The 19678-nt window shown below is 39.9% G+C and overlaps 1 protein-coding gene across 2 annotated transcripts in view; it reads left to right on the forward strand.

Annotated features, from left to right (window-relative positions):
- Snx13 (sorting nexin 13) overlaps positions 1 to 5025 on the forward strand; it is a 105226-nt gene extending 100201 nt beyond the window's left edge. The window contains exon 26 of one of the 2 annotated variants that reach the window (XM_051144953.1): positions 1563 to 5024. In XM_051144953.1, the coding sequence (XP_051000910.1) occupies positions 1563 to 1810 (248 nt within the window). In that variant the 3' untranslated portion in view covers positions 1811 to 5024. Of the gene's footprint in view, positions 1 to 1562 lie in introns of both variants that reach the window. The other variant, XM_051144960.1, reaches the window with a different exon arrangement.
- The last annotated feature ends 14653 nt before the right edge of the window (positions 5026 to 19678 follow it).

Below are 19678 nucleotides of genomic sequence, written 5' to 3' on the forward strand. Positions count from 1 at the left end.
AGTGTCATGTGAACTTCAGCTGCAGAGAAACTTGCTGTGAAAAAGAAATTGAGGGTAGATGAAAACCGTATGATTTTATATATACTTAACCCTGTGTATTGTATTAGAGTCATATATTTATGCTAAATTATACTGTATGTGTGCTTTAATACAGACCTTTTGGAAGTTGCAAGTGTTTTTATGTTTTTTCAAAAAGTCATATTAAAAAGTTTGCAAATAAGCATCATGCACCAGAATTAACCAAATCCAGAGCCTACATTTTAATGTATTTGTATACACTTAGAATAGATGTTCGTTCACTGTTGAACAGATCTTTTGGGGGGGGGGGTTTGAGACAGGGTTTCTCTGTGTAGCCTTGGCCATCCTGGACTCACTTTGTAGACCAGGCTGGCCTCGAACTCACAGCGATCTGCCTGCCTCTGCCTCCCGAGTGCTGGGATTAAAGGCGTGCGCCACCACGCCCGGCATGTTGAACAGATCTTTATCTATTTGTCTACCCCACTCACCTCCAGAAAAAAAGAAAAAAAGCTCCACTACAGAATCAGAACTAGAAAAACATTTGTAATTCATGTCCATTACCTGCTGTGAGTTGTTCCTCATCTAACATTTAGTCTTTATTGTTTTTCGTATTGCACAGTACAGGCATGTACCTTTTTACATATATGTACTCACTTTACTAACTAAATTCCATATATGAGGGAGAACATGTTTTTTTACTCTGAGCTTGTGTGACCTTGCTTATTTAATATTATACATTCTATGTCTGCACAGTTCTAAATTTTGCTATTTCTCTCTAACTCAGCAAAATAATGGTTTTATTCTTGGGGCACTTATTAATAATGCTAGGACAATCATAAAGCTATTCAATGTTCTATCTGAGGTAATTTGGTCTTACCCGTGTAAGTTCCACACTTGCTTGCCCTCATAGTCATGACAACTTTTCTATTCTTTTCTTTAGTTTCTCTTACAGGTATTTCTAAACTTCAGCCAAAATTCTCTATCTTCCTTTCTCTACCACTTTTTCTACTTCTCATTTGTTTATTGGTGTTCTGTTTACCAGGGGTAATCCTTAATTTCCTTGTATCTACCCTTGTCCTGCTGCACAAGTAACAAAATCAGCTATAGTCATTGCTTCTGCAAAAGACATTTTCTAGTTATTCCACTGTAAATGTCTCCTCACTGTGGACATCTTTCTAATCTCACAAATTCGTACAACTATAAGGTTATATTGGTTATTAGAACTCTTCATTCAGTAGTGAGGGAAAGAAAGTGAGTACCACATGGGAATTAAGAGATAAGATTGTGACTGGAATCTGAAATCTGTGGGCATGGCTCCTAACTCTCCTGTGCTGTATTGTCTCACTGGATCTAGAGTGTAGCTGCGTAGATGAGGCCACATGTAGATACGCATGGGCGACAAGACTCTTATACACAACTCATTAGCTGGGTAGCTCCTGTTTATAGTTAATCTGCTACATGCCTGAGATTATTTATGGTCATATTTTAGTTCTGTATTTCCTTTCCTGGAGAATGATCTTTATATTGTTGTCTACTTCATTCAGATGAACTGAAGCACATTATTGGAGCTGAGACAACACGGAAAGGTATTCTTCGTGTTTTTGAAATGTTTCAGCACAACCAGTTGAATAGGAGAATGGTATATGTCTTCTTAGAAGGCTTTTTAGAAACCTTATTTCCACAATATAAATTTCGTGAACTTTTCAACAAACTTCATTCAAGGTCAAAGCAGATGCAGAAATATAAACAAAAACTTCAAAGTACTCAAGCGCCTTCTTTACAAAAAAGGTGACGCTCCAACCCGTGAAGCTGGTGTTCCTTTTGTCCAGGACTAATGGAGTGGACAGCTCTTCTGGGGCGTAGCTCATATGCTGTGTGTCTACACCAGTCCTCAGTGTCTCAGAACAGATTACTAGGACACCCATACGACTGGTTCTTCTCATTCTCTTCTGTAACCCAGCCACTACCAAGAGAGATTCCTGTGTCTTATATGATTTGGTGCATAATTTGCAACACTGAGAGGATTCTGCCCCATCGCACTCAAGAATGGAGTTGTCTCTTCTGTTCCAACCTAATCAGCATTCCCCACCAGTGACAAAGTGCCAGAGCGCATGTGTGAACGCTATGGAAGCACAAAACAATGGTTCATAGGTAACTTAACTAATTACTTTAATAGCTGCAGACTGCAGTGTCTGACTGGGAGAGATCTGTTTCACTCAGTGATCTTGTGGGTCATTTTCAGCATTTTGCTATCATGTGGGTTAGCAGGTGAGTGATCTTTAGAGCAAATTTTTCAAGGCCTGGTGAAAGTAATAGAATGCCTTGAGTTTAGGAGATAACCCTTCCTCAAATTACAGTCTTGTGGTGTAAGTAAGCACTATAAAATAAAGCCAATCAAAAACAGAATTTGATTGGATTTATTGTTCATTAATATAAATTTTCATTGATTTTTATGTGCTTTAAGGGCTCAGCTTTGCTCTTATAGTGCTCAACTCTCCACTTTTCCTTTGGCATTCTGTGCAGAAGAAGCATGTGGTAGCTCTTATAAGTTCAATTTTTTAAAAATCTTTTAACATATTACTAATTCTTTAGAAGGGGAATTATTTATTGTAAGAACTGCCAAATACATTCTATCCTTCTGAAAATTGGAAATTAAAACAGTACTCTATTAAAAGTTACCATATGAAAACTTTAAATCGTATGATCTAGACATGCCTTAGGTAACTACCAACATAGCAAATCAAAGGATTAATGAGCTTATAGTCCTGTGTAAACATACAAATGCCTAATTCTACTATCTGTACATATATGAAAATAAATAATGAAAACAGAACTGTACTATTTTTTAAAATATGCTTTTATTTATATTTCGCATAATGTAAAATTCTAAATAAAGCTAGTACACAAAACCCTTTGGTGTATACATTTAACTCCCTAATATTTTATATCAGTGAAGCAAATTCTCTTTTCCAGTTTGGAAGCCTTTGCATTTCCTAGTGTTCTCTGCATTTTGTCCGTTAGGAAGTCTTCATATCACATATATGCAGGATTTCTATACTTTTAAATACTTCCAGTGACTAAGGGTTTGGATATATCAGCTCCTTTTGTTTTAAAAATATTTAACACTAAAACCTTAAAATCGTGAAGCTACTTTTCAGACCACTGAGCCAGTATTCTGGTATTGAAAGAACATTTGGTTGCTTACAGTAAAGGGAGAGAGTATTGATATCCCAATTCTTTGGGAGCTTTAAGATTGGAACAAGACATTTGTGTCTTGCCTTCTCATAGATCCTTCTTACCCAGTGACGCCTACCAACAGAGGGAAGCCTTCCTGTAAAGCTTTGTGATGTTTATCAGTGCTGCTGTGCATATTTTGTAGTATGCATATATTCAGCATGTGTTGCATGTCTTGCAGAATTACATAAATAAACCCCCAACTTTTTTTTTCCTACTTGGAAGTGAGAAAAGATTGTTTCTCTGGCAGAAGAAATGTTTATTATACTCATCACAGGCTCCTGTCCCTGCCCTGCCCGCCCCTTCCTCTGCCCCAGGCTTAGTATTGGATGTGTCAAGCCTGTAGGAAGCATCAGCATGGCCACAAGTGCAATAATTTCATACATACCCTCCCATTTCAATTATATTTTTACATGAGTAAATCTAAGTGTATGCAGAAGGATTCATGCAAGAGCCTAGTTTATACATGTGAGAAAGCATTTCTATATAAAGTGAGAAAACTGTCAACCAGGGGAAAAGAGGTCATATAAAATGCAAATTCATCTAAAAACCCTGCAAGACAACTGCAATCATACCAAAACAAAGCAAAGAGCAAAAATAAAACTATTTGAGTAAATAGCTTTTTAAGGTAATTTTTGTTGAGAAGAGTTTATATTTGAGGAGCAGAAATGTCAAATGGTCATGTGTCTGTACACATCTGTGTTTTACAACAGAGAGTATGGCTGTGCTACAGATACAGATAACCTTGGCTTGGACCTGCTGTGTACAGGATTTAACCCATAAGCAAAGTACACTGTACTTGCATTTAATACAGTTATTATATCTCATGCATTTATTGCACATATGAACATATACATGAAGAGGCTTTATGTCTTCTGATGTTCACTTTCTGAACGCTTTTAAGTCAGCTGTGCCTTTAGGCAAGAACCTTCAAAATTAATCATTCTTCTGGGTTTTCTGATTTTTTTTTTCAGATAGTATGTAACTACATAGAAACCATCACAGCTTATTCACCTAAAATTTGATTGTATGATTTAAACATAGCCTTTAGATGAGTCTTTCCTGTAATTAGGGTGATCTATGTAGTTGCTGGAGACAGTTGTGCCATTAACCAATGGATGCACTTTGTTAGCCTTAATTTAAAACAAAATTTTCCTTGAATATATCAGTTTGATCACTATAAGTTTATGCTGCAGGTGTTTGGGGAAAAAATAAGTCAAACAGTTACATGCGATGAAAGCATACCAATTTTTTTAATTAAGAACATAAATTTCACAATCTACAGTTTCAATTTTGTGCAATATTTTCATTTAATGCATGTTTGAGTAATTGTAAAATAAGTACATTTTTAATGTTTTGAGATATAGTTTAACTGTCTTATTAATCCAACAACTTCATTCCGTTGTTGCTGCACCTTAATTAAGGACTTGTTTTAAAAGTCTTTTTGTCACTCCTTGTAAAATTCTTTTATTTGTAGAAAATTTTGCTTATGGGAGCATGGCTCCTGTATTATAAGGGAAAACTAAAGAGCACATTTTAGGATTTTAATTGTTAACAAATTACCTTGTGCATATCATTGTACAGTAAGTGTCAATCGTGCCTAACTGCTCTATCAGTGCTCTCCTTCTTTAACAAAGGGGAAACAATCAGAATGTCAGTTATTTTTATTAACAAAAAAGATTAAAATTTTTATTTGGTTTGTGTTATGTTCTGTCCATTAGAAAAAACTAATAAAGTATTAACAAACACCTGTATTGAGTTTACTTGGCAATATGTGTTATTTTTTAAATGCTTGCTCAGGAGTCTTCTTTTTATAGTCTCTATGTATTTTAATTCCAACTTAGAAATTGAGAAGTCAACTTCCAAGGTTTTAGATGAGCTACTGAATAATTAGAACTAGCTATCTTTACTTTTTTATTTTATGGGGTAGGCTATCAAGTACCACAATCTTAAAGAAACTTTATATTTTCTTGTCACATAAAATTATATAATGACTTTCCAAAAGACAAAGATCTAGAATTTAGAAAATTTTATTTGATGTCATTTGAAATTCACATTTTGACTGGTATTTTAGACATGCTCAGTTCTAAAAGACAGATTATTTGGCATTTAATAACATGCTTGGTTGGTTAAAATATGCATAATGTTCTTGGTGTATTGCCACTGACTGCTCGGACATCAAATACCTATTACCTCACTAGGAACTGGCATGATAGTTCTTAAGATTCTGTTGTAAATATTGGTCCCTTTACGATGAGTTGTTGGTGTGCTTTAAGATGTCCTTTAAGATAGCTATGACAGAACTGTCTATAGTATTATCTGAGTCCACAGTGGCCACAGTCCAAACTATTGTTCCAGAGGCTATAAGAGGGTCCCTGACAGCTTTGCCTTGCCTTATCCGCTTCCTAAACATTGTTGCCCACTGAGTCTGTGGCGTGAGCAGTGTAAGGATCATGTTCCCAGTGGTGAGCTAGGAATATTCACTGAGAAAAAACAAAAAGTCGTAGTATCTTTGGTTAGGAAGTATAAACTTCACTGAAACAAAAAAAAAAAAAAAAATGAGTTTGAGACACAGATGAATTTTTTAATTTGTTTGTGAAATGTCCAGTCTTTCAGAGAAAACAGAAAATATAGAAAGTTAATAAATACCTGTTTGTACAGTGGGTGGTAAAGTGGAATTCGGCAGTTAGGACCAGAATAATGAACTGAAAGAATGATACTAGACTATGTCCTTAAGGGAAGTGAGAAATGTGCTTGCCATAGAATTTTTTCCCCTGCCAGAAGCAAACCAATAGTACCCAGAAAATCCATTTGGGAAAAACATGTTTGAGCTTACAGAATATACTGGACATTCATATATATAATGGTTTACTTCGTTTAGGAAATTTTATGGCAGCTCAAAATGAAAATTGTACCTCTGAAGTCATGCATGCCAATGCAGTGTGTGAGAAATGTATTAACTATGACCTTTTAAGTTAGGGTGACATTAACACAGTGGGGAAAAAACAGCTAGACGTGTGTGTGTTGAAAGTCCCTACTCTCCCCCTGATTCACTCAAAGGAAATTCATACTCTGTATGAACCATGGTTTTCATACAGTCTAGATTTAATGAGATGTCTTTTTAGATGGAGCACTCCTACAACAAAGTTAGTTCTCAGGCAGCTGAGAACTGAGGCCAGGCTGACCAGCTGCCCAGCTTTCAGGGGCAGCAGTCAGGCCAGCTCTGCCTGTCACCTCTTTAGCACAGTTGTTACAAAGAAAGGATGAGAAGTTCTAACAGTGTTGGAGCATCTTACACTCTCAAGTAGAAACATGGCAGAAAAAAAGTTGACATGAAAGTGAAGGGAGAAAATGTACAGTTGATAATATTTGCTACAATCCAAGCAACTGGAAGACCAAGCAACAATAAGGACCACCAGAGAGGACACTTAGAGTCATGGTCTCAGCACACTTGTGAGGTATAGGCAGTGGTTTGCCTGCTCTAGTTTATAGGTGGGACTTAGTTGTCCAGAGTTTCACAACTGGCAAGTACCAAAACAACCATCCCCAAGGGATGGCTTCTCAACACCAGCACGTGATATTCTGCACTGTTTTATGCTTGTGCAGTCTTTCTGGCCACAAAATGGAGTGTCTTCTCTTTGAGCAAAGCCCTGACAAGCTTGTGGTTTCCCTGTTAAAAGGTAAGTGAATTCCTAACTGCCTTAAGTGAGGTGGAGTGAAGGCAGAAATGCATGCGGTTTTCTTTACCTTCATGTAACCACTCCACAATGGGGAGCACAGGACATAAAGAAAAATTGCATTTTCAGGGCACATGAAGGTGTGAGACAAACAACTGTATGAAAAAGTGGATCGTTTGTGTCCTAGGTTACCTACTTATTTAACTGAGTAACAGTGGTATTTACAGAAGATATTTTTCTAATACCTACTATTCATTTTATTTTGAATCTGGCCTTCTACAGTCTGAAAATGACATCTGAGAGACAACTGGATAGTGAGCAAGCCAGACATTGCTATGGTCAAGAAAGCTTGCAGCTTCCTAGTAGAAAGCTAAGGCGTAGTAGATATTCATGGCAATAAGGGGCACCATTACACTGTTCAGCCATCTGTCGTGAAGAGCTTCTAAAAGACCAGGATCTAGGACTCTGCCTAGTATGGAACTGTTGCACTGGAGATTGTCTTGGGAGACTCTTAGAGCAGGTGCTGTTTATTCTTCCCAGGACATCAAAAGAGCAAATAAGCATGAAATGGGCACTGCTGTAGTTGCTCATCGTACACAGAGAACTGGAACTGATGGAGTTGAGCACAAATGCCCTTTGGCACCTGTTTTTGCCATCTTTTGTTCATTTTTTTCACCACATTTTACACCTTTTAACTTGTTTGTTTGTGGCCCCCTGTCCCCGCAGCTGTTGGTAGGGCACTTCTGCATACAGACAATCTCTCACTGTAGCTGGGGATATTGCAGTTTAACATGGATCAGGGATTTAGCTAAGAACACCAGCCACATTATGAGGCTTAGAGGACCAGCAAGAATACTGCCCCATCCCAGAGCTGGTAACTTGGGTCTTAATGTGTACTCTGCAAATCTCACAATCTCACAACGTTTATTGTATTCAAACAGAGCTTTGTAAGGAACTTTAAAGGGACATTGGATCAAAGAGTGGCCCTTGATGAGCTTTGCAGTGTGAGTAGTCTCTCTCCCTCCCTTCCTCCTTCCCTCCTTTGTTCCCTCCCTCCCTTATAGTTGAAGCTAGGGCCTTCTAACTATTAGCAAGTTCTCATACCCTGCTACAGCACTGACCTTTTTGATACGAACTTTGCCTTTGGTCAGAGTGGCCTTCGTGATCTTGTCACACTTCTGAAGCTGCAATATTGATGGAAGTTTTGGAGAATGTGGAGAGAACCTGGAAGCTGACATCAGATACACATACTTAAGTATTTGGAAAGTTTACTTTGGGTCCACAGGCTTCCCTCAATGCCAAGTAGATTTAGATGAACAAGGGTAGTTGACAGATATTCCTTGACATAAATTGGGTCATGTTCTATTAAACACATTGTAAGTTGAGGTAATTGTGAGTTAAGAATGTGTTTAATTTACCTCCCAAACATTAGCCACTGTACAGAATGTTGGTCACTGTGGCTGTGTGATTGACTTGTAGGTGTGGCTTGCACTGCCACACCCATGTACTACTGCATGCTGTAGTCTGGGGTCAGTTTTTTAAGCTTGCTTTCTTTGAACTCTTGGCTTTGTACAACTGTATAGCAGAACCATATATTAAGGGCCATGTGGACTTTTTGTCTTGGGCCACAATGAATGCTCTCCTGATTGTTATTACTACTATTTCCAGAAGGCAAGTTACCTACAGAATTAAGCAGGTGAACAAAATATGCACTTCAAAGTCATCTGAAGAGAGGTACAATCCCATGCCCAGAACACTATGTCTTGAGGTCTGTTTCTGGTGAAAGTGTGGCAGGAAAGTCACTTTTGTGATTTTCCAGGTGGTAAGGGAAGTTGGTAATAGTATCGTACACCAAACATACCATAAATTTATCTCAAGGAATAAAATGACAGTTGAGCGCAAAGGCAAATGCCTCAGGCCGCTTCAGAAATGAAAATGTCCCCCACAGAAATGAAATGAGGCCAGGAATAGGCTGAAGTATGTGCGAGAATTTACTTCACAAAAGAAAGCATCTCAAAGCGCAGGGTTCAGGTGGGGTGGGGAAAGAAGGAAAGGTGACTAGAAGTTGTCATAAATAGGCTTGTTTGTATCCCATCCCTATATCATAACAATCTTATAATAGTTTACACATTCACACTGTAAACAAACCTAAGGAGTACCAGAAGAAAACAGAATTCCTTGGTGTCCTGGAAATGAGGAAGATGTTTCCAATGATGACTTTGGGAATCCAGAAGACCTGAAATAAGGGTTAACTAAACAGCATAACAACCCCTCTGCCTTGTAAAGTATGCATAAGCAAAGCTGGAAACTTGTACCTTCCATCAAAGCAACAAAAATATGGATAACATTCACTGGTATCCAAAAAAAATATTTTTAACAAAACAATTTTCATCAGAAAGACTTATGTGGTACACATCCTCACCTTCCTCTTCCCCTCAGTGAGGGCATATGGTTCTTCATAGTGTGTCTCAGTGGGAGAATGATTTAACCAGCCCACTTTTCATAAAATCTCTCCACATCTTTTAGCATCAAGTCATTTTTTCCCAAAAAAAAAAAAAAAAGAATGCAGTGTTTAAGAGTGCAGACTGTAGAGTGTTAATTGCCTGTGGACTGAGATTTGACTCTAACTGGTTTGACTCTATATGGCCTTGGCCTTGTTGATACAAAAATAAATCATTTCAAATGGAATAGGCGGTAGTTTATTCTGGAGCTGAAAATGGGTGGGTATGGCCTGGAAGCGATCATTTATTTACTCAAAATACCTAGCTCCAATGTAACACTGTCATGAAGGCTTTATAAATCAATATATTTTTCAGATGTATTGATAGGACTATCATTTAGGTTATAGCAAAGTGTGGAAGACTCTGCTATAGAGTCAGGTGGTCTGACGACATCCTTGGCCTTTGGTTTGCTGGAAGTTGATAGTCTGTGCATTTCATGAATATTTGTCTAATAATCATAAGGTTGGCTGTTAGGCCAAATACAGAAGTGGACAATGAATGGCTATGAAGGGATCTGGAAAATAACCCAAGATAGCTTGGCTTTGGCATATATAATCACTGAGGTTCTTCTCAAGTCAGTTTGTCTTATGGAATATTAAAAACAGGTGTGGCTTTTAATTTTGGGAGCTTTTAAATTTGGGAGGTATAAGGCCTTAGGGAAATTGGTCAGGCTCAAGTCCTATTAAAAGCAAGCCATGGGTTTTCTATGACATCATAAACCAGTTCAGGGAGCTTTGGTTCATAGCTTTGAGTGTTTGCAAAGGATTTGACATTAATAGTGTCAACATTATATCCAGCATGTTGGTATATAGATAAAGGACTTAGAATAGCATCTGGCCCAGGACAAGTATAATGGAAATGTCATGGTTGTCACATTTTCTAAACAATAGATGTTTTGCTGATTTTATAAAATTCAGCCTTGTGGAACTCTTTCTCCAAGCATGTTATGGACATTGTGGTTGTAAAATGAGAGCAGATGTGGTGGCCTGCAGGAGACACAAGGCTGGTCCACTAACACTGTTCAAGAGGCAGTTCTATGTCCTGCCCCTCTCTGCAGATGGCCAAGAGGAGGATACTGTCCTTGGTGTAGCCACCCTTGAGTTGCCAACACTACTGGAAACTTAACTCATTGGTTGGCCAAGCTGGACTTCAGTGCATTAATTTCTTTGTTCTTATCCTGGTCTCTTCTCTGCTGAACAGAGTTTGCTTCCCAGAGAAAGTCAAGCAACAGCCTGCCTTTATAATGTTAAGGCACCAGCCCTGAGGGAAGTTAAAGGGAGATGCTATCTTTTTACTGGGCAAAGTGAGTCCCATGTTGAGGCAGTGAGCGCCTCATGCTTTACAGTGAGGAGCTGCTGAGGAGTGTACCAGCCACTATTCACTCAGTATGAGGCCAGGCTCTGGACGCTGCATTTCAATAAACCTGCTTGAGGATTGCACTGCCCTGTGAGCAGGCAGCATCTTAAGGAAGCACTGCTAAATGGTCCCCTGGGTAGATGACTCTGGTTTTAAGGTATAAGGCCTTAGGGAAATTGGTCAGGCTCAAGTCCTATTAAAAGCAAGCCATGGGTTTTCTATGACATCATAAACCAGTTCAGGGAGACAAGTCCTACACGGTTCATGTGGCTGGCTTTATTGTGGGGCAGTCACTTTGTATGTGCCTTTAGCACATTACTCATTTGTGCTTTTCACCCTAAGTTCCATGAAGGTCAGGAAACTGCATTTCTTCTTTTTATTTTCTCTCTCCCATTCATTTATTTAATCACTTTATAGCCTGATCCCAGCCCCCTCTCTACTCTCCTCCCAGTTCCACTCTCACATCCGCCTCCCCCTAGGAAACTGCATTTCTAAGCCTGAGCCCAGTGTAAGCTTTCTTGACACAATCATGTTACTACTGCAGTGCTGATGCTTGATACTTCAGAAAACAGAAGGTTTGAAGGTTTAGGACCTACTGTTGTGCTATAAAGTTGAAATTGGTGGTTTGGTGGAAAGTTATATGCATTGTAATTGTTCAAACCCAAACCCCAGATTATCAGTTCCTAGGCTGGAAGGGTTGAGAACATTTAAGTTATGTAGTGCCTTTCTAACTTAAATGTCCAGAGTGGAGCATGTTCACGGGAAGCGATGGACACTGGGGAGGGAATGCCAACTTCTCCCAGGAATTCTCTTCTGGCTGAGGATTGCCCTCTCCTGGACAGCCCCCCAAACCTAGCTTAAGCAAGGAGATGGACCCCTCCTTTCACTAAAGATGCCAGAGGCAGTAGGGTAGGAATAGCCTGAAATCAGAGGGTTCAAGCAGGGGGAAAGCCAAAAGAGTGCAATGGGGTGGGACCCAAGGCACCTGGATGAAGATGGGTGGGGCTGGAGGACATTTCTCAATGGTGGTATCAATTGTACACTTGTTTACTTTCTGCTGACATTAACATTGTCAGACTTTTATGTGCACACGTCTCATTGCTGTCATCAGAATTCTGTAGTACATGGGAGTCAATCATAACCCAATTAAACAGTATTTTCTGAGACTTGGTGCTAAAAGTACAAGAAACTAAAAGAAAATGAAGCAGGCTAGACTTCATTAGAGTAAAAAACATTGTGCCTCAAAGAACACTCTTATGGAAAAAGGACAGCCTGCAGTAGTGGTTCTCAACCTTCCTAATGCTGTGACCCTTTAAAACAGTTCCCCATATTCTGGTGATCTCCAACCGTAAAATTGTTCAGTTGCTATTCTATAACTGTAATTTTGCTGGTTATGAATTGTTATATAAATACTTTTGGAGATAGAAGTTTTCCAAGGGGGTCATGCTGCACAGGTTGAAAGCTACTGGCCTATGGAGAGACAGCATTTCCAAGTCATGTGTTGTTAAGAAACTTGTATCCAGAATTATGAGGAATTCCCACAACCCAATAAAGAAAAAGACAAATGACCCAGTAAAATTATGGGCAAATGGCAAGATCTATATTCCTCAGGATGGAGTTGGGGGGGAGAGGGCAAGAACATAAAAATGGTCAGGACTCATGAGAAGATGCTCAGGACTATAGGGAAATGGAAATGAAGCCACCGTGCAGCAGCTATACACACAATAGTCTGACTTCAGTAAGAAACACAAGAAGACAGAAAGAGATGATGCCTGTGGTCACAGGAAACACTGCTTTGGAACACCATTTGTTCATTTCTTCAAAATGATTTGTGAAGAATTATCTTAAGAACTAAGCAATTCTATCCTAGGTCTGCATGCATGAGAAATAAAAATTTCCTCCACATAAAACCATGTGATCAAATATTCATGCCGGCACTATATTTATAATAATAGCACAAAGATGGAAACAACACAAATGTCTATCTGTTGAGTCAGTACACAAAGTGTATGTTCACATAATGCAACGCTATGCAGCAGTGTTGGGGTACAGTGTTGCTATAGTGGCTGTGTGAATAAACCTTGACAACACTCTAAGGGAAAGAAAGCAATCTCAAAAGGTCAGCTAAGGCACAGTTCTGTTTCAGTGAACTCTTGTAGAGAAGGAACTCTTCAGAGATACAAGGTACTAGGCAAGAACAGGAACGGAGAATAACTTTTAATGGATGCAAAGTTCCTTTTTGGAATAAGGAAAATATTCTAATTCAGTGTGTGTGAGAGAGAGAGAGGAGGAGGAGAAAGACAGAGACAGAGACAGAGAGAGACACAGAGAGAGAGAGAGAGACAGAGAGACAGAGAGAGATGTGAGTGTGTGGGTAAAATTGAGTCCTGGAGCAGGCATACATATAATGTCAAACTGTACACTTGAAGGTCAGAGAACAATTCTCAGGAATTGGTTCTCTCCCGCCACCTTGTGAGATCTGGTAACTGAATTCAGGTCATCAGGTCAGTTCAGCATGTGGTGCCTCTGTGCACTGAGCCAGTTTGTAAACTCTAAACTGTCTTATTGAAATGTACCATATGTAGCTAAATCTCAATAAGACTATTGAAGTAGATAATACATCAGTTTAGTGCTGAAGCACCTGTATTTACTGATGACCACATCATGCTAATGATGAAGCCAAACTCAAAAGGAGTCATCAGCTACAAAGCCTGGACTCTGACTATAGTATTCATAATGCTCAAAGCTTTTGTAACAGAGAGATAGCCAGACATGATTTTAACATGGAACCTATGTTCTGAAATGCATTGCCCTGGTTCACCATTTTATTGAGAGGTGGTCTGAGAATGCAGAGGCAGACTGATGCTGAGAGCACAGAAAGCTCCAATACATCACAGAGGACATGTCCTGGGGAACTGGTCGAGATGTGCTGACATATTGATGTATTTCAGGATCATCTGATGACCCTGTGGAAGCTGCAGACACTTTGGCTGCATTCCAGGTGTACTGACTTCAAAACAGAGCGCCGTTGGGCTTCTGTTCTCTAGTGGGATGGGGCTAGAGAGTCTGGCGATAACTGGTGGGTCTCTGTACACAGGGCCTTTTTGCATAATGAGCTCTATGGAAAGTTGTCATCACTCCGGCCTTAGGATAATGCCTAGAGAGCACGAGGCTGATGTGTATAAGGACTTGAACTCTAACCATGGTGTGGGGAATCCCAGAGCAGGGCTCACAGGCAACATGTTTATCTCAGGGACCCAATACATGTTTTGTATTTAGTGGTATGCCAGCATACGTCCCAGTTGTTTGTTGGACACAGTCTCGCTCACTGTGTTATGCAAGCTGTCCTTGAGCCCAAGAACCTACTGTCTTCTAAATACTGGAATTCAGGTATACATCATATCTGGCTGATTTCTCTTTTTTCAAAGTAAATCAGTTATGGTAGTATGAAGTTTTAAACATATTCATTCTAAATGTCAACCAAAATATTAATATATATTTTGATGCACTCAGTGCTAATGTGCCATAATTATGGACCTACATATGGAGATAAACTTTGATGGTTTTACATAAATTGCAGTTGGGTGACTATTAATACATGGAATTTTATAAACCTGACATCAGGTTTATCATTTCCTTCCAGTCACCATTGTACCCGAAGCATAAAACCACTTACATTCCTCTAGAATGCTGTAAAGCAAAATAATACATCAGTTTTCACAGATGTTCATGTCACTGTCCATTTCTGCCCCCAATTCCCCCTGTGCCATTTTACAAAATATTTAAGAGAAACCAGGCAAGAGGGTTGTATGTTCAAGTCATGCCTGGCTAACAGCATCACAACATTAAAAGCACAAAGACGGTTGGGGATGTGGCTCAGTGTATAAATCTGGGGATAAGGCCCAGACTGTGAGACCCTGGGAAGCCTATGGCAAAGGTTTCATGGGTGTATAAAGAAAGGCTTGTAGAAATAACAGTAGCGTTGCTTACGATTTTAAATTAATTTAGCATATGTGACAGTATACAATACTGGTTTTTGTCTTTCAGTTGCCTTGCAGTTCTAAAATTATCCTGAAGAAAAAACAAAACAAGACAAAAAAACAAAAAACAAAACAAAACAAAACAAAAAAAAAAACAAAAAACAAAATATGACCTACTCTGTAAGCCTTACTATGTTTTGTAATAAACACACACTGGAAGTGCCCAGTAAGTGTTCACTGACAGAAAGTCTAGCATTTTCAAAGCTCACCATTGTGTCCCAACAACCATTCTCCCTATGTTAAGGGTATTAAATAGAGAATTTTCTGCTTTCCTGTTAGGTATGCACACAAGGCAGAAATTACTGGTTCTCAGAGCAAGAAGTTGGCCTTGAAAGGGAATGAGGTGAAAGAAGTTTTGCCCTGAGACATGGCCTGCTTCACCAGCCACGGTAGTGCAAACTTGTAAGCCCAGCACAGGATGGCCCACGTGCCAGTAACACTGCAAAAGAAACTGCAAATTAACACTGCATCTCTACAGAAATGCTTGCCTTGATCTGCAGCAATAGCAGAAAAAAAAAGCAAATCATTATTCCTGGTTAACTGGCCTGTCAAGAAAGACTTAAGAAAACATCTTGAATAAGCCGACAGAAACCTCTAATACCAATGGATGAGACATTTAACTATGAAAATGTGTGTGGCACTCTTCCCCCACCTCTAACTACCTTTCCTTATTGCTTGTGTGAATTTGTAGTCTATTTTCAGAGACGTTTCCCTCCCTGTAGACAGTATTAAAATTCATTTAGTATATCCATAAATAAGCAAAGAACATTGGCAGTTCCAGGGAGCTTTGCGCACAGTGTGCCTATTATCACCTTTGCTCTTGTAATTGGAGAGCTTGACAAACATGAGAATTAAACTTTCCTTAAAAAGCACAGGCATGCAAATTAGTTTCAACCCATTTCCTTTCAAGCCTCAGAGGACCTTGTTGGTGCACAAAGCCCATAACATGCAGGATTTGGTGTTTGTGTGGAGCTTGTTGGCCACCGTGGATTAGGGGAGAGATGCCAAGTAAGTTGTCCCTAAGATCTCAAGGTTAATGTCAGGAACTCAACCATTCTGTCACATACTTTGAGCAGTTTTAACGAGTGGTGACAGAACAAAACACTTAACAATGTGAAGAGTGACATTACAAACATTGGGTGTGCTCTGCTTTCCAACCAGAGGCCTTTGTCAAATGAACCTTTTAACAACACACCTGTGGCTCGGAGCCCAGCAAAATGCTCCTGCTTGTGCTGAGGGGATTCTGGGGGTTTCCTTTGAACGGTGCACCTCTGTGCCACTAAACTTGGGATGAGAATTCTTTACTTGGTCATCCTTTGCAAAGATGTGAATACCAAAATATGGGACGAGAAACCTCTCCAGGCCTTAAGGATGCCTGCCTATTTAGAATGAGATCTTTATTTTTCAGGAAAACGGCAACTTGTGATGTTTTAACAATCCAGAAGGATAGCCCAGGCCACTGAACTGTCAAGAGAAGAAACAAGGGGCACCTGGGCCTTTTGTGCATGGGCTTGAGTGTTCATTGTCATTCAGAGACATGTGTAAAGGCAATGAAATCATAGCTCAAGGAAGTGTGGGCTGAGAGGATCACATTGGTGAAAAGGTTGAAACAAATGGGCACTGTCCACTTCCCCCTTTGTGTTGGAGCATTGACAACAGTGCAAAGACACAAAGGCAGCTCTCTGAGGACCTGTAGACAGCCCGTGATTACTTCTGAAGTGACTATTGCTAAGGAACATCCAATGCTTGTCTTTTACATAATTTTTTTTGAAGAAGCCTTTTGGGGGACCACCTATTGATTATATTTTGAGTTTAAAATGTGTAGTATGATGGCGCTGTAAGATGGTTCGGTATATATGGAGTTTGTTGCCAAGCTAATTATGTAAATTCCTTTCACACACATGATGGAAAGAACTGTTTCCTGCATGTTGATCTCTGACCTTATACATGCACTGTAGCATGCACATACATACATACATACATACATACATATATACATATGCACATACATTCACATATATAGGGATTATTAAAAATGTATATTATAGCTAGGTATTATGAAAAATATCTACATATTTAGATGACATTTTTAATTATCAAACTTTAAAATGAATGTATAGCCCTGGCTCCTAGCAGGACATTTGATCTCTGTGATCCACTTACTCTGCTAGATATTAGTATAAAAAGAAATACAATTTAATTGCAAGTTGCAAACTATGATACAAAGTCATTATCCTGAAAGCTTTGTGTGTCTGGGAGAGTAATGTCTCTGCTAGCTGTCAGATATTGTCAGATAATTCGAGGTGAGATGCTGAATTAAGACCTGCATGGAAAGGTCTTTGTGCCCTCAGCACTACAGCTTTGTGTTCTGAACACCAGTGCAAGGGCAAGAACCAAAGACTCTTGACACACTGATAAAGCAACAGCCCACTTTGAGAGCTTTAGCAACCAAGTACCAATCTGGACCTCGCAGCTGCTAAAATGCTGAAGTGTTCCCATTCCAGTTGGAACATAACCTCTGAAGTTTCTGGTTTCCAAAGAAGTATGTTGATATGCGCTGGTGTTTATAAATCAAAAAGCAATAGACCCCAGCTTGAGTGGTTATAGACAGTTGCAATGCAGGGAACTTTTACTTATTGATGGAAATGAATCAATATTTAAACATCTGAGAAATGTGGGATAAGTTTTTGTATTGTCAGCTTGCCTATCCCAGATTAGGCTGTTGAAAGGAGCAAGTGAAAAAAATTAAATGTTAAAAAAAGCACAGAGAAGATCTAAAGCAATTCCTCAGAAATTAATTTATGACATGATTGTTATGAAGAAGTCACATATAGACTCATGATATTTGCTTCAGAATATCTGTACTGCCATGGCCTTCAGTTCTCTAAGTAAAAATAAGACAGTTTCATATTCTGATTTTTCAGGGAGAACAGAAACAAACTATTTTGGCTTCTGTTGCCTTGGTGGGCAAAAGCTAGGGATACATTAACATTTGATAATAATATATATAAAACTCTTCAGTGGGGACAGTGCTATTTATGAAGTAGCTTACAAAGTCGTACATCTCTTTGGTTGTCGCAGGAACAAAGGAGCTGTGCTAATATTCAGTGAGAACAGGAACTACAGGCAAGCTGACAGTACAAAAACTTGCTCCACATTCCTCAGATGTTCAAAGAAAAGTAGACAAGACTCCTAGTGGAGGAGGCAGAATACCAACTCACCCACAAAACCTTTGATCCCAAACTTACCCTACCTACAAATCAGGAAGGGATAAAGATAGAGCAGATAGAGCAGATTGAGAAAATGTCCAACCAACATCTGGCCCAACCCAAGACCCACCCCATGGAAGAGATCCAATCCCTGACACTGTTAAAGATATTCTTCTATGCTTGCAGACAGGAGTGCAGCACAGTTGTCCTCTCAGAGGTTCCACCCAGCACAGGTCCAACACAGAGGTTGAGACTCACAGCCAAACATTGGGCAAAGCATAGAGAATCTAGTAAAAAAATTGAGGCAGGGGAAGGATAAAAGGACCTAGAGGTGACAAGAGTTCCACAAGAGGACCAACAGAGCCAACTAACTGGGGCCCAGAGGGGCCTATGAAGTCTGAAACACCAACTAAGGACCATGCATGGACTGGACCTAGGTCCTCTACATAGATGTAAGCAATAGGCAGTGGAGGCTTCATATAGGTCTCCTAGTAAGGGGAATGGGGGCTGTCTCTGACACGGACTCTATTGACTGGTTTTTGATCACCTCCTCCTGACAGGACTGCCTTTCCATGCCACAGAGGAAGAGGACAAACTCAGTCCTGATGCGACTTGATAAGCTGGGGTGGGTGGGTAGGGGGGTGTTCCCCTTTTCTGAGGACTAGGGGAGAGGGGGCGGGGAATAGAGAGTGTTGGACTGGGAGGAGTGAAGGGATGTAAAGTGAATAAATAAATTAATAAAAAACATATCCATACAGTAATGTGGGAGAAAGGTGTGCTATCTGGACCTTAGTCAATTACACCCTGATTGCATAATGGTGTTAATAAGTAACTGCACGGTCACTGTGACAGCCTCAGCTTGCCAATCTGGGCAAGCACAGGTTTATGTACATAACCATGGGAGTTTCTGGCACAGGGGATTTGAAGCACAAAAAGGATCAAACCCAGCCTTGAATGGCTCACTGATGCTCAGCTACATGGCAAGACCTTGGATTTTTGAGACAGAATCCTACATATAGCCCAGGCTTGGCTTTAAGCAGAAGCTTCCACAGGGCCCTGTGCTGGCTAGTTTTCTGTTAACTTGGCACAAGCTAGAGTCATCAAAGAGGAGGAAGCCTCCATAAGATTAGACTATAGGCCTTTTTCTTAACTAGTGATCCAGAGGGAAGGGCCTGGCCCATCGTGAGTGGTGCCACTCCTGGGCGGTTGGGCCCTGGGTTTTCTATGAAAGCAGGTTGAGCAAGCTACAAGGACCCAGGCAGTAAGCAGCACCCCTCCATGGCCTCTTTAGCAGCTCCTGCCTCCAGGTTCCTGCTCTGCTTTAGTCCCTGAACAGTGACGTAGAGACAGAAGCCAAATAAACCTTTTCTTCCCCCAAGTGACATTTTGTCATGGCATTTCGTCACAGCAGTAGAAACCCTAATCAAGACAGGCCCCAGTGCTAGATCGTGGGAAAGCGCCACCACATGTGCTTAGTTTTGAGTTGAACTGTCCCTCCTATGACAAGAAGTAGCTGTGTCATAAAACAGCCAACTGGAATGACTTCTCCTCACATTATTATTTCTCATCAATATTTTGGGAAAATGGAAATCTGGTAATCTGAGGGATGATTGATGCATTTGCAGACTTCTCAACTGAGTTAC

The sequence above is a fragment of the Acomys russatus genome, chromosome 1 (assembly GCF_903995435.1).
Source record: "Acomys russatus chromosome 1, mAcoRus1.1, whole genome shotgun sequence".
NCBI classification, from domain to species: domain Eukaryota; kingdom Metazoa; phylum Chordata; class Mammalia; order Rodentia; family Muridae; genus Acomys; species Acomys russatus.